The 15,903-nt window shown below is 38.3% G+C and overlaps 2 protein-coding genes across 2 annotated transcripts; one reads left to right on the forward strand and one right to left on the reverse strand.

Annotated features, from left to right (window-relative positions):
- Positions 1-557: 557 nt before the first annotated feature.
- LOC142369830 (uncharacterized) lies at positions 558-8,539 on the forward strand. The gene is made up of 4 exons (XM_075452230.1): positions 558-616; positions 976-3,582; positions 4,978-5,095; positions 5,644-8,539. The coding sequence occupies exons 2-4, from the start codon at positions 1,074-1,076 to the stop codon at positions 5,882-5,884; spliced, it is 2,868 nt and encodes a 955-aa protein (XP_075308345.1). The 5' UTR covers positions 558-616; positions 976-1,073; the 3' UTR covers positions 5,885-8,539.
- Positions 8,540-9,182: 643 nt separating this feature from the next.
- ccl20b (chemokine (C-C motif) ligand 20b) lies at positions 9,183-11,405 on the reverse strand. Its single transcript, XM_075452353.1, has 4 exons — positions 10,817-11,405; positions 10,613-10,715; positions 9,878-9,952; positions 9,183-9,789 (listed from the first exon to the last, which is right to left on the reverse strand). Exons 1-4 carry the CDS (start codon positions 10,908-10,910, stop codon positions 9,699-9,701), a joined length of 363 nt encoding a protein of 120 aa, XP_075308468.1. The 5' UTR covers positions 10,911-11,405; the 3' UTR covers positions 9,183-9,698.
- Positions 11,406-15,903: the final 4,498 nt, after the last annotated feature.

Below are 15,903 nucleotides of genomic sequence, written 5' to 3' on the forward strand. Positions count from 1 at the left end.
TAGACTGTGACTTTTTGGGAAAGTAAGGCATAATCATGAAATAACAGTTTTTGGTGAATGCAGTTCACTTACTATCAACACTGTTTCCGCTCAGGATGAGCCTGATTTTCATGCCCAAAGCCACTGACACCATAAGATTGATGAATTTAAGGAGTTAAATGTGTTTTTGAGGACGAGGATGATTGTCTACTGCGTTAGTGAAATCGTTTTTGAGGAAATGGGCAAATCCACAGCTTTCAGTATGACACATGATAAAGGAAAGGGAAACATCAGTGTCCAAAAACATTAAACATCAAAGTTGTTTGTATCTAACTCAGAAATGTACAAATGCATCTATTAATATGAGATGCTGCAGAAAATCTGACATTCACTGTGATACGGTGGCCCAGAAAGGTCACACGCTAACAAAGTCACAACACAACATAAAAAGTTGTTGCCTTCAAATCCCGCATTTAGAAATGAATTAAAAAAAAACAACCCCTCTGATCAAATTTCACTTCCTCTGTGTTTTCATCGAAAGAGGACATAGACATTTTCAGACATTTCCTCTCACACACGCTTTAAAACACAGTCACTCTTCTGATCTAACAGGACCATCTTATCCAGCTTTTTTGCAGTAAGTGTGCTTTCTTCATACTGTAGATTTGTATATAGCTATTGTTTATTTCTCTGATGTTTATTCTATACTGTAGATTTGTTTATAGCTGATGTTTACTCTCTATTTTTATTCTATTCTATTTGCTTGTTTTTCTGTACGCTGTTGCAACACAATAATTTCCCAAATTGGGATGAATAAAGTATTTATCTATCGAACTATCTATCTATCTATCTTGTACATTAACCTTCACCATTACCCAGTAAGTTTAAACAGTCTGCGACATGACTTGTTGCCTTTTGATTTCACAATGACGGCATCAAAATATGAGGATAACTTACAATAATGTTCTAATCTTGCAAATTTTGTCGAATCTCCAGGTTCACCGGCTGAATTTGCAATGACCCAGTGGACTACAGGTGGAAAAATTGCAGTTCGGTGTTAGTTGAACTATTGAATTTGTGAAAAAGATTTAAAAATGGGATTGGAAGAGGACAAAGTCAAACCAAAACCTTTTCAACTTTGCATCGTCTTCCTCTTGATGTACGTTGGCATCTTTGTCATTCCTGTTAGAGGGTTTATACTGAAAAACTGCCGAATCACCAACGATGAAGCCATATGTGTGGGCAATAAACTAACAGCTGTTCCTCGAGATCTTCCTCCAACACTGGTGAACTTCGATCTATCTGCAAACAGACTCCGGAGAATACAACCATCAGATTTCCCAGCTCTACCAGTCCTGAGACGGTTAGACATGAATCGCAACAACATTTCCCACATAGACAGCGGTGCTTTTTCCAGCTTGATTTCCCTGCAGAAGTTAAACCTCAATAACAACAAACTTGTTCATCTGGGAGAGAACGTTTTCGAAGGTTTGAGCAGCCTCGTTGAACTCAGAATTGGTAGCAATCGCATCAAAGAAGTGGCCTCCACTGCTTTTAAGTCCATGACTAACTTGAAGTTCTTGGATGTTTCTTACAACAAACTGCAAAAACTTGCCGAAGTTCGTCTGATATTGCAGCATCTGCCAAAGCTACAGGAGGTGGTACTTATAAGAAATGGTTTCAACACTTTTCATTCGTGGGAACTGACAAACAGCTCACTGGAACTTTCTGCCATCGATTTGTCTCAAAATGCCTTCAAGGACTTTAGGATCACCGGTGATGTTTTTACTAATCTCACGCGTTTTAACATTGGTGGGTTCTCAAGTAAAAAACCAATGATTTGGGACGTGTGTAACAGCACTTTCCTCAGTCAAGTGTCCAGGCTTGATGTTAGTGGGCTCCCGCTGGCTCTTCAGGACATGCAGGCATTACTTGGAGCAGTGAACCTTTCACTAACTTTTCTCAGGATGAACAAAATGACTAAAAACCTGAGCGCTCTCATCAACATGTCTTGCACCATCCCGACAATGTCTACACTGCAGTTTCGAAGCAACAAGCTTAACTTTGTCGGCCCCTATTTTTTCAAGCTGTGTGTTAACGTGACTGAGTTGGACTTAACAGACAATCGGATACACTATATTGACGAGAACGCCTTCAGATCACTCACAAGGTTGAGGATTCTGACTCTGAGTAGAAACAAACTTTCACGCGTTCCATCCGCCACGAGGAACCTACCTTTTCTTTCCAAGCTGGATCTGAGCAGCAACGACATCAGCGAGATTTCTTGTTACGATTTTGACAACCAGACAAAGCTCACGCAGCTGAGCCTCTACCAGAATTCAATCCCATCTCTTAAAGAATGTGTTTTCAAGGATCTGGTACGATTGCAAGTTCTGAAATTACAGACCAGTCACATAGTCAAACTGAAGGGCGCGTTCAAAACATACCTGCCAAACCTTACAAGGCTACATTTAAATGGAAATAAACTAATTACTATCCAACCGAAGGAATTTGAAGGCTTGAAGTCCCTCCAAAACTTATCATTACATGAAAATCAAATTACGAACCTGCATAATGATAGTTTTGTTGGCTTGACAACTCTATTAGAAATCCAGCTTCAGTCAAATTGTATCACAGCACAAGACATAAACACCGGTGCGTTCAATGCTCTTATCAACCTAAGAAGACTGGACCTGAGGGAAAATCACATTTCATATAAAAAGGATGCAGTTTTGACTAATCCACCGTTTTCTAACCTTTCCCGTTTGAGGGAGCTGTCCATACTTAAACAGAGTCACAGGTTAAAGTCTGTTTTACCCATCAACTTTTTGGAAGGTCTGGCGAATCTTACACTGTTCAGTGCCAGGAACATTCACCTGGCCTCTCTGCACAAAGACACGTTTAACTACACGCCTAATCTCGAAACACTTGACCTTAGTGTAAACGAGTTCAGCTATCTCACTGCGCAGCCGTTTTTCCCGATTCAAAACCTTAAAAGCCTCTACATATCCAGGACAGTTATGAAGTCGCTGGATTTCTTTATAGAGGCCAACCTGACCCAGTTGCAGTTCTTGCAGGCAAAATATAATCAATTCTCAGTCATAACTGAAGAAGTAATAAAATCCCTACCAGCTTTATCTTTTCTGGACTTCCAGGGGAACAGCTTCACCTGTAACTGTGATAATGCCTTTTTCATTAACTGGATGGAAACCAGTGTACAAACACAAGTTGCTTACGGCTACACGTTTAATTGCAGCGAGCCAGCTGAGTTTAAAAATAAAAGGTTGCTGGACTTCGACATCCGATCCTGCTCAGTGGACACTGGCTTTATCTACTATGTCTGCACCACCTGTACAATCCTCTGTTTCATGGTGGCATTCTTCACCTACCATTTCATGAGGTGGCAGCTGGTTTATGCCTACTACATCTTCTTGGCTTGGCTGTTTGACACAAAGCATAAGAATAAGCAAGCTCCTAATCAGTATGACGCCTTTATCTCCTACAACACCCATGATGAGCCTTGGGTTATCGACGAGCTCTTACCAAAACTGGAAGGACAGCAGGGCTGGAGGTTGTGTCTGCACCATCGGGACTTTGCACCAGGTAAGTCTGCGTTTACACAAGCTGCCAAACAACAGGCAACGTAAAATACAAGAGTTTGAGTGTTTAGTCGCAATGGAAATACCATTATTTCTTTTAGATGGACTGTGATTAAATTCATTAAATTCAGTGGGTGGATTAATCCTACTGATTCCAGTGAGGCCTTTCATTTTTCCTTCTGCAGAGGTTCAAGTTTGTGGTTTTCAGTGAAAAGTCTCGAAAACTCATTAGACAGATTTCTTAAACACTGCTGGCAGCAGATGTGTTGATTAACTAGACAAAACTTTTGCCAAAACAGCCACTTAATTCTCATGAATTTCTTTTCTTATCTTAATGACTTTTATTTAATGAAAAAGGTTTATTCCCAGCCCCATGCGTTTATTATGGGCCTCCAATAAGGAAGCTTTAGTGGGATCTGGACTATCTTCTAGTTTACCATAAACTGCAGTTTCCAATGAATTTGAGTAAAACGTAAATTTGAAAAACAATTTTGAATTTGTTGCCTGCAACACGTTCCAAAAAAAGGGGGCTGGCTGGGGCAGGTGCATGTTTGTTTCTGCACGTCTTCAAACAGCGTAGCTTCGTGGTAAAAGAGTGCCACAAAATACCACAGCAGAGATCCCAGACTGTTGAGCAACTGAAGTCGTAACATCGAGCAAGAACGGGAAAGAATTCCACTTACAAAGCTTCAACGATTAGTGTCCTCAGATCCTAAATGGTCACTGAGTGCTTAAAGGCGATGTCATCAGTGGTAAAACATGCCCCTGTCCCAGCTTTTTTTGGAACGTGTTGCAGGCATTAAATTCAAAATGAGTGCAAAAAGCAATAAAGTTTATCAGTTTGAACATTAGATATCATGTCTTTGTAGTGTATTTAACTGAATATAGGTTTAAAAGGATTAGCAAATCCTTACTAATGTGTTGGGACACACAGCTTCTGCTGCATTTGAGATGCTACTTGTGTTTATCTATGCTTCATAATAATGTAGCCACAGTATTGTGTTGTATGAACGAGCACTGGTGGGACGGGTAAACACCACATCTGAGGTGATGGACAGCACAAGTTTGCAGTTTTTGGTTGAAAGCTCATATCTCCGTACATTAATAATTCTCTGTCCCCAGCAAAGAAATTTAAAAAAAGAACCAAATCACGGTTTTTAATGACTTTAGATATTAAAATACATATTCATCATCAATACAGTGACTCATAAAACCATTACACATGACTACAATTACTAAAGATGTCGCGGAATCTATTTGATTTAATTATTATTTGATAGTTCAAATTAATTAGCCAAAATTCGGGGGGCAGATTAAGCTCTCTACTTTACTGAACTGAGGGAATACAAACCTTCAGATCTTTTAATGACTCTTTTCTATTTGCTCTTCTCGTCCCCAGGGAGGGCCATTATAGATAACATCACAGATGCCATCTATGGGAGCAGGAAGACCATCTGTGTTGTCAGCCGCAGATACCTCGAGAGTGAATGGTGCTCCAGAGAAGTCCAGGCAGCAAGGTAATCTGATGGTTTAAGCAGAGTAAACATGGACAGATTATGGAACAGGGGGCCCCTGGGCACACATATGTTGAGGGCCCCCAGCCTAACAATAGAAGAGATGGATACCCAGACTAAAAGTGATGCAGTTGTTTTTCCTTTCTTGATAACCCTTTTCTGTCTCTTTGTAGTTATTTTGTGTCTCTTTGTAGTTATTTTGCACGTCTTTGAGGTCATTTTGTTATGTCGTTGGAGATTGTTTCACATTTTACATCACTGTGATGGTTTTATGCGTTTGTGGTCATTTGATCATTTTGTTGGTTTGCGTCTGTGAAGCTATTTTTACATATGTAACCATTACTGCATCATTCTGAGATCTGAGTTATTTTGTGTCCTTTTATTTTCATCTTGCAACATCTTTGAGTTGTTTTGCAGCCAGCAGTACTTCAGTGTAATATTTATTATCTTTCTCCTTTTGACTATTTCCTTATTTTCATATATTCGTGTATCTCTTTTATCCTGAACTCTGAATAATTTCAGTCTGCTCTTCCTCCATCTTCCCTCCACAGTTTCCGTCTGTTTGACGAGCATCGGGATGTGTTGATCCTGGTATTTCTGGAGGAGATTCCCACCTACTTGCTGTCTCCTTACCACCGCATGCGGAAACTGCTGAAGAGGCAAACCTACCTGAGCTGGCCGCGAGCCGAAAAGCACCCTGAGGTGTTCTGGGAAAAACTGCGGCAGGCTTTACAGAGTGGAGATGAACTTGGTGATCGCAGGTTCACCCTGAACGTGACGGAGACGGCTTGATGGAAAGGAAATGGGTAAATCACTGCTTTGTCCTTGTTCTGTTGGGATGTTTATCTGAAAACGTGTTTATGTCCACTGAGAAAATCAGGTAGAGCAAGTTGAACTGTTTCCCTCCAGTCAAACCAAGTCAAACCGAGCATGAATTCAGCTGGAAAGTGACACTACCAGTGTGCTGATGTGCCACGTGTACAGTCCATTTTTACAGATATGGATGGGTTTCTCTTTTACAAGCAAACAAACAAACAAAAAAAGGTTTTAAAAAAATCATCAAAGCATAAGCATCAACATAAAAGACCATTTTCAGTATTTAGAAACCCTGCTTGAAACTATTTTGAGGTTAATTGTCAAGCAGCTAAATGTCTATTTGTTCCATGTTTGTTTCTGTGCAACGCAAACTACGTCCTTATCAAAATTCCAGAGCAGTCCAAGACTCCAACTCACAACAAAAGTCATCTCAAGACACTTTAAAGATACAGTTCAATTCAATCAAATTCATTATTATCAAATTAAAATAGCAGGAGAGGATTTGTCTATTTTTTGCTTTTTGGCTCCCCCTACAGTTATGGGATGGAACACCACTGTCATAAATACAAATCTCCACATGAGGCCTGCACATGTACAGCCACAACCGTTTCATGTTAAAGAGGCCACAAAGACGGCATCAAGAGCCCACAAAAATTTAAAGTGACCTGAGAGCAAAGGAGTGTGGTACAGAGCTGGCAACCGAAGCTGTGAACTGCTTTTTCTCAGCCTCCGGGTGCTCTGGGGTAGTTTCAGATCCAGGAATGTGGATAACAAAGCAGTAGTAGAAGAACATAGTTTCAGTTTCAGTGAATGAGCTGGTGAGTTCAAACTTAAAAAAATAAACTCTAAAGCAAAGCTATCTTAAACTCTCTCACTGTCAGGACTTTAGTGGTTGGAGCACAACGTTAGAGTAAATTGTACAATATTTCGGTGATGTGTGCTGTGAAAAGGAGAAGGAAAAAGCCTGCAGCCTTCTACTTGTTTCACCTCGCCTCTAATAGGAGCAAAACTTAATTTCACATCAGCTAAACAAGCTTTATTATACTCTCATTTTCACATATGTTGTTTAAGAAATGTCTGCCCTTAACATTTGATGTAAAATTGAATGCTTAAGTGTATACTAAAGTGTTTGAAATGTGTGTTTTTAATTTCTTTTGATATTTGTTTATATCATTCTCTCCTTCAGAGGCAATTGTTAAAGTTATTATTGTTATCAGACTTATTAATGACTGATTGGTGGGTTTGCCACCTACACTTCTACCATGTACAATCCTATTTTAACCCCTGCTTGTCTGTACTCTCTGTAAATAATGATTTTTTTTATTCTTTTTCTAGAGCTAAATTTAAGCTTAGAGTGGGTTTGAATTTATTTCCCTGTATTGTGGCTGTACTGTTTGTTTAAAGTACTCGTGAAACAGCCAGCAGAGTGATAGTTATGCCACTTGTTTGTGAAGCCAGGGGGCGCCACCTTCACAAAAAGCTGAGTCTGCTGTGACTGGTCCCCTCAAACAGCAGCTCTGCTGACGTGAAATTCAGAAAAGCATTTAGTTGGACCCGTAAAGGCCTACACTCCAAGTGCAGGGTAAATCATAAGCAATTTATTATTACATCTGATGTAATAATGTCTGGAATACCTGTAAGACAACTTTTCTTTGTCTTTGTTGCTTAATTTAACATTACGAGGACTTCAACCCCTTAGGATATGCAGCTAAGTTTTGTATAAACCCACAAAGGATCAGTTCAAATTTACTTAGAGGTCCAAATGGATACAGATATAGAAGCTTGGAGAAAAATTCATGCAGCGAGGGAGCGCTGCGTCCCAAAAAAAGTCTTAAATGTGTCACTCATAATGCAAAGGATAGTTTGGGCTCTTATCTACAGGTAATGTTCAAAGTAGATTTCTGTCCACACGCCTCCTGTTTGGAGAAGAAATGAACAAAACAACAAACTTACAAACTGAGGCAGCAGTCATTACAGATCAATTACCGTTTGGTATTAAATGCTTATTTTAAAGATTTTTTGCTCTCTTTGCCATACCACGTGCAGCCCTGTAACAAATGCCACTTGGCCCGTTGCCAGGCAACGAAACAAAAAGAGCAGTAAACATCTGCAACTCATCCAGAACGCTGCTGCTAGAGTTTTAACCCGGACTAAGAGATCTGAACACATCACAGCAGTTTTAAAATATTTACACTGGCTTCCAGTCAGTCACAGAATAGATTTTAAAAGCCTGCTGATGGTTTACAAATCCCAGAACGGTTTAGGCCCAAAATACATCTGTGATATGTTCAGAGAATATAAACCCAGCAGAGCTCTTAGATCCAAGGACTCAGGTCAGCTGGTCCAGTCCAGAGTCCAGACTAAACATGGAGAAGCAGCATTTAGCTGTTATGCTGCAAACAGGTGGAACAAACTGCCAGTGGAGATTAAACTTTCACCAAATGGAGACATTTTTAAATCCAGGTTAAAAACATTTCTTTTCTCATGTGTCTAAGCATGAAATATGCATGATATCTTTGAACTTATCTGGACTGTAGCTTGTTTTTAATTCCTTTTAATTATTTAATTTGTTTCTCCTTATATTATTTTACGTATTCTTAATGTTTCTTCCACTCCCTGCTGCAATGCTTTCATTTTATGTAAAGCACTTTTAATTGTTTTGTACATGAAATGTGCTATACAAATAAATTTGACTTGCCTAGCTATGATTCCTGATTGACTCGATGTGTTGTGCTTGTTTATTAAACTTACTTTATACCACAAGAAAACTGTTCAATAGTTCTAGGCTGTTCCCAAAAAGTGGTTTAAGAGTGATATGTTGTCTAATAATAAATCATGGTACCTCTTTATATTCGGGGGGCTTTCCCTGCTAACACTGCAACTATATAAAAGGAAATGGGGGGATAAAGTACCATGCTGAGCTCCTGGGTCAGCCCCCTGCCTTCTTCAGACCAGGGAGTTTCCCCATTGTTTTATAAGCTGATTAAAGAATAATTACCTCTGTGGTTAAAGTGAATGAAAATCATGACCTCATTCTAATACAAACACATTTTTATATGTATATGATTTTATTTCATTAGCAAGATGTCTCTTGTCTGAACTGCGTGCCAAAGCTAGGCAGGACAATGTGGAAATGGAGAAAGTTTAGTGAGTAAAGTGAGATTAATAAAGGTTACTTTTAACTTTTAACTTCAGTGAAGCTTTACAGGAGATCTCTGACCAGTGTTGGGTACATAAAGGACATATAAAACACAAGCTTGAAAGGATTAGGAAGGATAAAGGTTTATTCATATTGCTCATTATCAGTTTCACTTTGGGGTAAACACGCTGTGACAGATATTCACTATTTGATGCAAAAACCTCCGTTTTGTCATCTTCTTTGTGCATTATATTCCATTTAATATTTTACTATTTCATAGCACTTTTAAATACAGATTTCTTGCTTTTCCACAATGTGTAACTAGTTTATAAATAATACATGTATATTCTAAATGAAATTCTTTTAAAAATATCTTTAACAAGATTCGACCTTCTGGAAAAACTAAACGTTTCATGCTTCCTCTCTGAGAAAAAACATGTCAGAGCTATTAAACATCAACATAAATAAGAGAAAAACAGTGTTCTCATTCCTCATTTGATTTCATTTGGCATAGCTTATTATAGCGTATTAAGAATACTACACGTCCCTGTTTATAAAACAGAACAGATAAAAGAAAGAGATGTGCACAAATCCCTTGATGCAGCTTCTTGAAAAGTGAAAAGCAGAATGGGAGGTTGTACTTCTGCCGGGTTAGGCACTCGTCTGCTGCTGCGGAGCGGATGTGACGGAAGCTTCAGAGGCTTTCTCCTGCAGCACCTGAGCGGCCACCTTCCTCCTCTCACTGCAAACAACAAGTAAATTTGATTCAGTGAGCAGCTGAGGGTGATACACTAACAATAAGACACGAGGGGATTGTTTCTTATACTCACTCCACACACTTCATCCCTCTCTGGGTCCACTTCACTGAAGGGTCGGCGCACACAAACCTGCCTGGAATGTGGAAGCTGTGAAGCAGACAGATAACCACGGTCACGTGATTGCTTTTCCTTCCCCTTCTGCGAGTCTCTGGTGCATGATTAAACCAGCTTCAATCAAACAAAAAGTCCCGCTGCACACCTTCCACGCACACACGCCTTTTCTCTGTTTGTTAATGATTTACAAAGTGTTCATGAAAGAACACAGAGCAGCAGGTTAAGCAAGAGTTAAGTTAAGCTGTGGAAATGCTGTCATCACCTCTTGTTATCATTACCTACCCCGTGGATGGTCAAATTATCTTTGCATCTTGTTCTTTTTTGTCCAGCAATTAGTTTTAATTTACAACTATAACTCATTCTCTTCTAGCAAAACTGCAACATTTATTAAGTTGGTTAATTAAACTGTCAAAAAAATGATATTTGATAAATCCAGATGTTTTTCATCTGTGAGAATTTTGTCTTAAATGACAGACTATTGCATTTTTTTCCAGTTTTGTTCTGTTAACATGACACCTGATTGTGTCTTTTTTCTTTTGCCCCAGAGCATCTCAATTTCTTACTTTCTTATTTCATGTTAAAGAGCGAAATAATCTAATTGCACAAACTCAAAGCATTACAGTAAATTGTGGATAGCCAGTATCATAGGATTGTCTACCTTCATTTAAGCACTCTAATCTGCTGTTAACTCACATGATGGCATTGATGTCACAGGAGCCGGTAATGGTCTGGATGTTGTAGCCCAAAAGTCGTTTGCAGGGTTGTGGACGCCTGGTGTATCTCATGCAGCAGCTCGCTGTTAACACACAAGCCAAGTATAAAGAAATCTTTGTATACAACCTTTTTAAAGCCACATGAATAGATTTTTACAGAGAGATTATGAACAAATGGACTCACCTGACTCTGTGCTGCTGATGCAGGTGGTGAGGATAACGAGGGAGCACAGAGCTACCACGAGACACGCTTTGCCGGTTGACATTTTTTCAACCATTTCAAAGGGCGGTGCTCTTGCTTTGCTGTAGTGTGAAGCTTGAGAGGTGTAAGGAGTCTTCGAAGAATGTCAGACACACCACACACGGCCCGCCTTAAATACGATGTCTGTGGGACTTCCCAGAGCAGCAAGATTCAATCATGGCAGGTGCTATTGTTAATATAAACCAGGAAATGGTTCAAAGTTCATCTGACTGCGGACGCCTTTCAAGTGTAAAAAAATGTTTGGACACAGCAATCCACTGCTGACGAATGGATGAATAAAACATCAAAAGAGAAAAAGCATTTCACTGTTTACAATTTTAGCATTTTTGCTCATTTGATGCTATTTAATCCATCTCCTCTTGGACACGTAGGTGTGCAGTCCTTCTTACTATACCACTGTCTTATATGCATGAATATATGCATTTACTAAATGCCATTGTATGTTACGAGCATCAAGCACTTAACCTGGAGAGTAAGCTAAAATCACGTGAAAAACAACAGTTCTTTTTGTTTTCCCACTATATAAAGCTGTATCAATTTGAATTGATCAAAATAAAAGAAGGAAACTTGAGAATAAGTTCTGGTTTTGATCCTCAGTAGGCTAAAGTACTGAAGTTAAACCAAACTGACTTCATCCCAAACTGCTCAAGGATACAGAAGACCCACCACCTGTACTTGCACCTTCCAAGCAAGTTGGAGAAACTATGGTGGCCACAAAGAGCTTCAAAAACAGTAAAGGCTCTTCCTGAAACTACCGTTGGTTCGCCTGTTCTGGGACTTCTGTTGGAAAATCAGCATCGAGGACATCATGATTCTGCACACTGATGAAAACAAAGTCATGAAGATCATTGAATTTCTGTCAACAGAATTCACTGAATCTCATAATGAAAGATTTAAACTAAATCTTTGGTCAATCAAAACAGGTGATATCTTCGATATTTTCAACGGGCACTTAACAATTAAGAAGTTCAGAATATCCTTTGATCCTTTTGAAACCATGCCGCTATATTCACCTTGGATTATGGCCAGAGTCATGAGTCATGACTATTTGAGTCACTCAGAAAGTCAAGTGTTTGTTTGTAGGTCAGTTGAGGTTCATCTTAGTCATATTGGAGGATATCTGGAAGATGACGAAGTTTGTTATCAGCTGCGTTCAGCCAGATGTGTACCTTATCTTAGCTTTGCTATCTTACTTTATTCTTTCAGTGGTTTTGTGTCATTTTGAGAGGTGAAAAGACAACCTTAATGGTGTCGTGATGTATAGATCTTTTAAAAGCAGAACCAAAGCATTAAGGTGACACAATATAGATAAACATAACAGTTAAAAATAAATCTTTTGTAAAGAATGATTCTTTAGAATAAGATCATCTTCACAGGAAACAAAGAGACGCGGTTCAAAATTTGAATGGAGTTTTGTTTAAGCACTTGGGTTGGCATATGCATCATAGCTACGTATAAATATTCAGTGTTGGACAAACATCATCCAAGCGATCATAGAAGGATGTAATTGAATCCCGTGGTTTTCATATATGTTTCAGGTTTATTCCGGACGTACTTCCTTTCTGTTTAACACTGGCCGCACTGCTGAATGACTTATTTTCCCTTGTGCTGGTGCCTACAGGGCACCCTGCTCACAATGTATTGGTAACCCTGTTATTGAGGTGTAATACATGTTCAAAAATCAACACAGACTCTGCTCCTGTTGCAGCTGCTTTCTACTGCTAACATTTCTTTTCTCATGTGTCTATGCATGAAATCTGCACGATATCTTTTAATTTTTCTAGACTGTTGCTTGTTTTTAAATCCATTTAAATTCTTTCATTTGTTTCTCTTTATATTCTTTTATGTATTTTTAATGCTTCTTCCACTCCCTGCTGCAATGCTTTTAGTTTATGTAAAGCACTTTGAATTGTTTTGCACATGAAATATGCTATACAAATAAATTTGATTTGATTTGATTTGCTGGTGAAGAGACACTTTTGTGCACATACAGTAGAATTAACCAAGTTTTATTATAACATCTGCAGTATATTTGTCCCAACTTCTGCCTCAACCCTTCTGACACAAATGAGAAATGAGCACAAACCTAAAATCATCGTAGTAATATATGACTCTCAGCACAACTTTTAAAGTATTTTGCATCTGCACCACATTTTGAGTTGCTTGCTGTCTTGTTACACAGTAAATGTCAGGAAAAAAAACCATTTCTAATGCTTCATAGATGTTGTGGAAAGGTTTATTTGAAAGTCGACGTATTCCTGGCCTTAACCAAGTGTTTTTTTTATTTCTGACAGTTAACAAACAGGTAGTAAAAGCGGAACAAACATAAAGATTAAAGTAAACTAAGAGTTCATCTTTCAAATTTTCAGATAACTGCTTTCACTAAATTCTTATTCCCAGTCTCTACAGGTGTGTTCATGTCCATGTATATGAAAGAAGAGCAAGAGAAAGAACAAATTAGCTCATTACAGATTGTTGTATTCTCACTGGTAGGATTTTTTTTTTTCATTAATTCATTATTACATGGAAGCTGACGCCATTTGGTGTAAATGAGTTAAAAGCAACCTATGCAGTCAAAGTCAAGTCAAAGTTAATTAAAATTGCACATTTAAAGCAAATGCACAAGCTGAACAGCAATAAATATGAGAATATGTGACTTAAAACAAACTAAAAAGCCAGTTGGCATTCATTTTTCCTACATGGGCAAATGCTTCAGGGGCTCAGAAAGCTTCAGGTTAAATGCACATCAAGTTGTTTGCTGTAATCAAATTAACTTTAAAAGTGCTGGCTCGTATTCCTTGCACCACAAATTCTTATGTTGAGCTTTTCAGATGCAACCTTGATTCAGAAAAACGTCATAGTGGTACGCTTTTTACATTGATGATATCGCAGTAAAACAGCTGCATTTCTATATTTAGATTATTTGCAGTGTGAAGCAACTTGCAGATAAATGCGATAGCTCTAGATGGTCTTTGCATGCCTGACTTTCATGACTGCGGAAGAGATTGAAGTAAAAATCCCTTACTCTCTCCTTTTTTTTCAATTGACATCTGAGGTATTATGATGAGGTATGATTGTTTTATGCTTATATTGCAGTTTAATCTTGTTTGTAAAAACTCCCTTTTCAGATTTTTTCTTGCAAAATGTGACATATAAAATCTACTTATTAAACCACATTCTGGAGGAGCTAAAAATAGAACATAGAACAAGTCAGTTTACAGTGCTGAACCATGTCATTTCCTTGTTGGTGATGCAGCGTGCATGTTGCGTAAATCCCATCAGCAGATTGCAGAATGTAAACTGATTTATGGGTTTCTGTCATCTGGAGGTTTGAAATTGCTTTTAAGGATTAAAGAAGTTCCTGACTAGTTTTTTGTTTGTTGGAATGTTGCAGCCATACTTGCACATAAGAACATTTCAGTAAGTGTAAAAATCGTCCAATGCAAGAAAAGTCTAATTAAAACTAAAAGTGGAGTAAAGTCATGACTTAAAGCTATTCAAGAACCGCTGGTGCCCGCAGCTTCAACTACAATTTATCACTGATAAAGACACTTTGACATAAGGGCGTGGAATGTAGATGAGTTGTAAACAACAGCATGAGCCATGACCCAAACAAATTAACTCTGATCTCAATGACTAAACTAAGTGTTTTTGTCTTATTTGGCTTTTTGAAAGTACTCTTATTGCAACATAGAACATCTCAGTCAGTGATTTTTTTAACATTTTTATCACATTTTAATTACATGTAACTTCAACAGTGCCTGCAAGAGGGTTAATAATAGTTTATAAGCTCCATATTCTCAATTTTACCATGTAACTTTACCAGAAAAGTGAAATAAGATAGTAATGTGATAACTGTTAATAGACAAATCAAATCCTCTTTGCAGGTTTGACAAATTTATTAAACAGCTTCCTTCTCCCCAAATTAAACCTTCATTTGTCTCGTGTGAACCAAACTGAACCCAATTATACTGATGTCATGCATTCCTGCTCCAGATTTGTTAAAGTTTGCACAAGCTCCTGAGAACTTTGTGACATGATGTTGATATCAGAGCTGTTCTTGCAAAAGGTCACGCCCCCAATAGCCATTGATAGCTAAAAATAAAACATGTTCTTTATGTAGTATCACATTAACAGAGCTATTCTTGCAAAAGGCCACGCCCTCAATAGCCATTGATAGCTAAAAATAAAACATGTTCTTTATGTAGTATCACATTAACAGAGAGGGGTTGGCCAGTGGGTGTGAATTTGTGTTCCCAATGACCAGGTGTGTCGTGTCCTTGTTGACAATGCAACTTAAGGAAGTGTAAATCTGAGTTGCAGATATAAAACAAGGTGTCACTTTACTATGTCGGCCCCTTTTTGGTGACGTATTTATTGTTCTGAGTGTACCTTTATGGGTTGATGAACTTCCTTTCTAACAACTGTATTCTCAAATGACACTATCACTCACTATGTAGAGGACTGTGTGGTGATCTCATCATAATGAAAGAGCACTTTCAGACACAACTTATGTCATTTTTTCTTGGCACTGTGAAAACTTGCATGATGCGTATAATAGCAATATTAATCTGTCATTTATATGGCAAAGAAACTGGTTAAAAAATAGAAATATCTTCAAGATTTAAACCAAAGATTCCTTTGAAAAAAAGGTTTGAAATCGTATTTCTTTTCCCTTCGGCTCAACGCAGCCAATAGGATCCCTAGGAACTCGTTGGCAAAAATGCTGCCAGTAGAATACCATTCAAAAAAGCTCACAGCATAATGCTGTAGATAAATGTAAAGGAGAAGGTTAAAAAAAAAAAAGCACATTAAACGGTACTGTATTTAAATCATTACTTATCCAGAGAGCTAATGAATCCAGTCCTGCTCCTCTACACCCTCTACTCTGTTTGTTTTAGAGATTTCCCTAATCCAACACACCTGATTTAAACGAATCGAAGCAGGGAAACATCTCAAACATGCAATATAATGGATCCTATGGAGTATCAGTGGATTATTTGAAAACC

Source organism: Odontesthes bonariensis, chromosome 20, assembly GCF_027942865.1.
Source record: "Odontesthes bonariensis isolate fOdoBon6 chromosome 20, fOdoBon6.hap1, whole genome shotgun sequence".
Classification (NCBI taxonomy): domain Eukaryota; kingdom Metazoa; phylum Chordata; class Actinopteri; order Atheriniformes; family Atherinopsidae; genus Odontesthes; species Odontesthes bonariensis.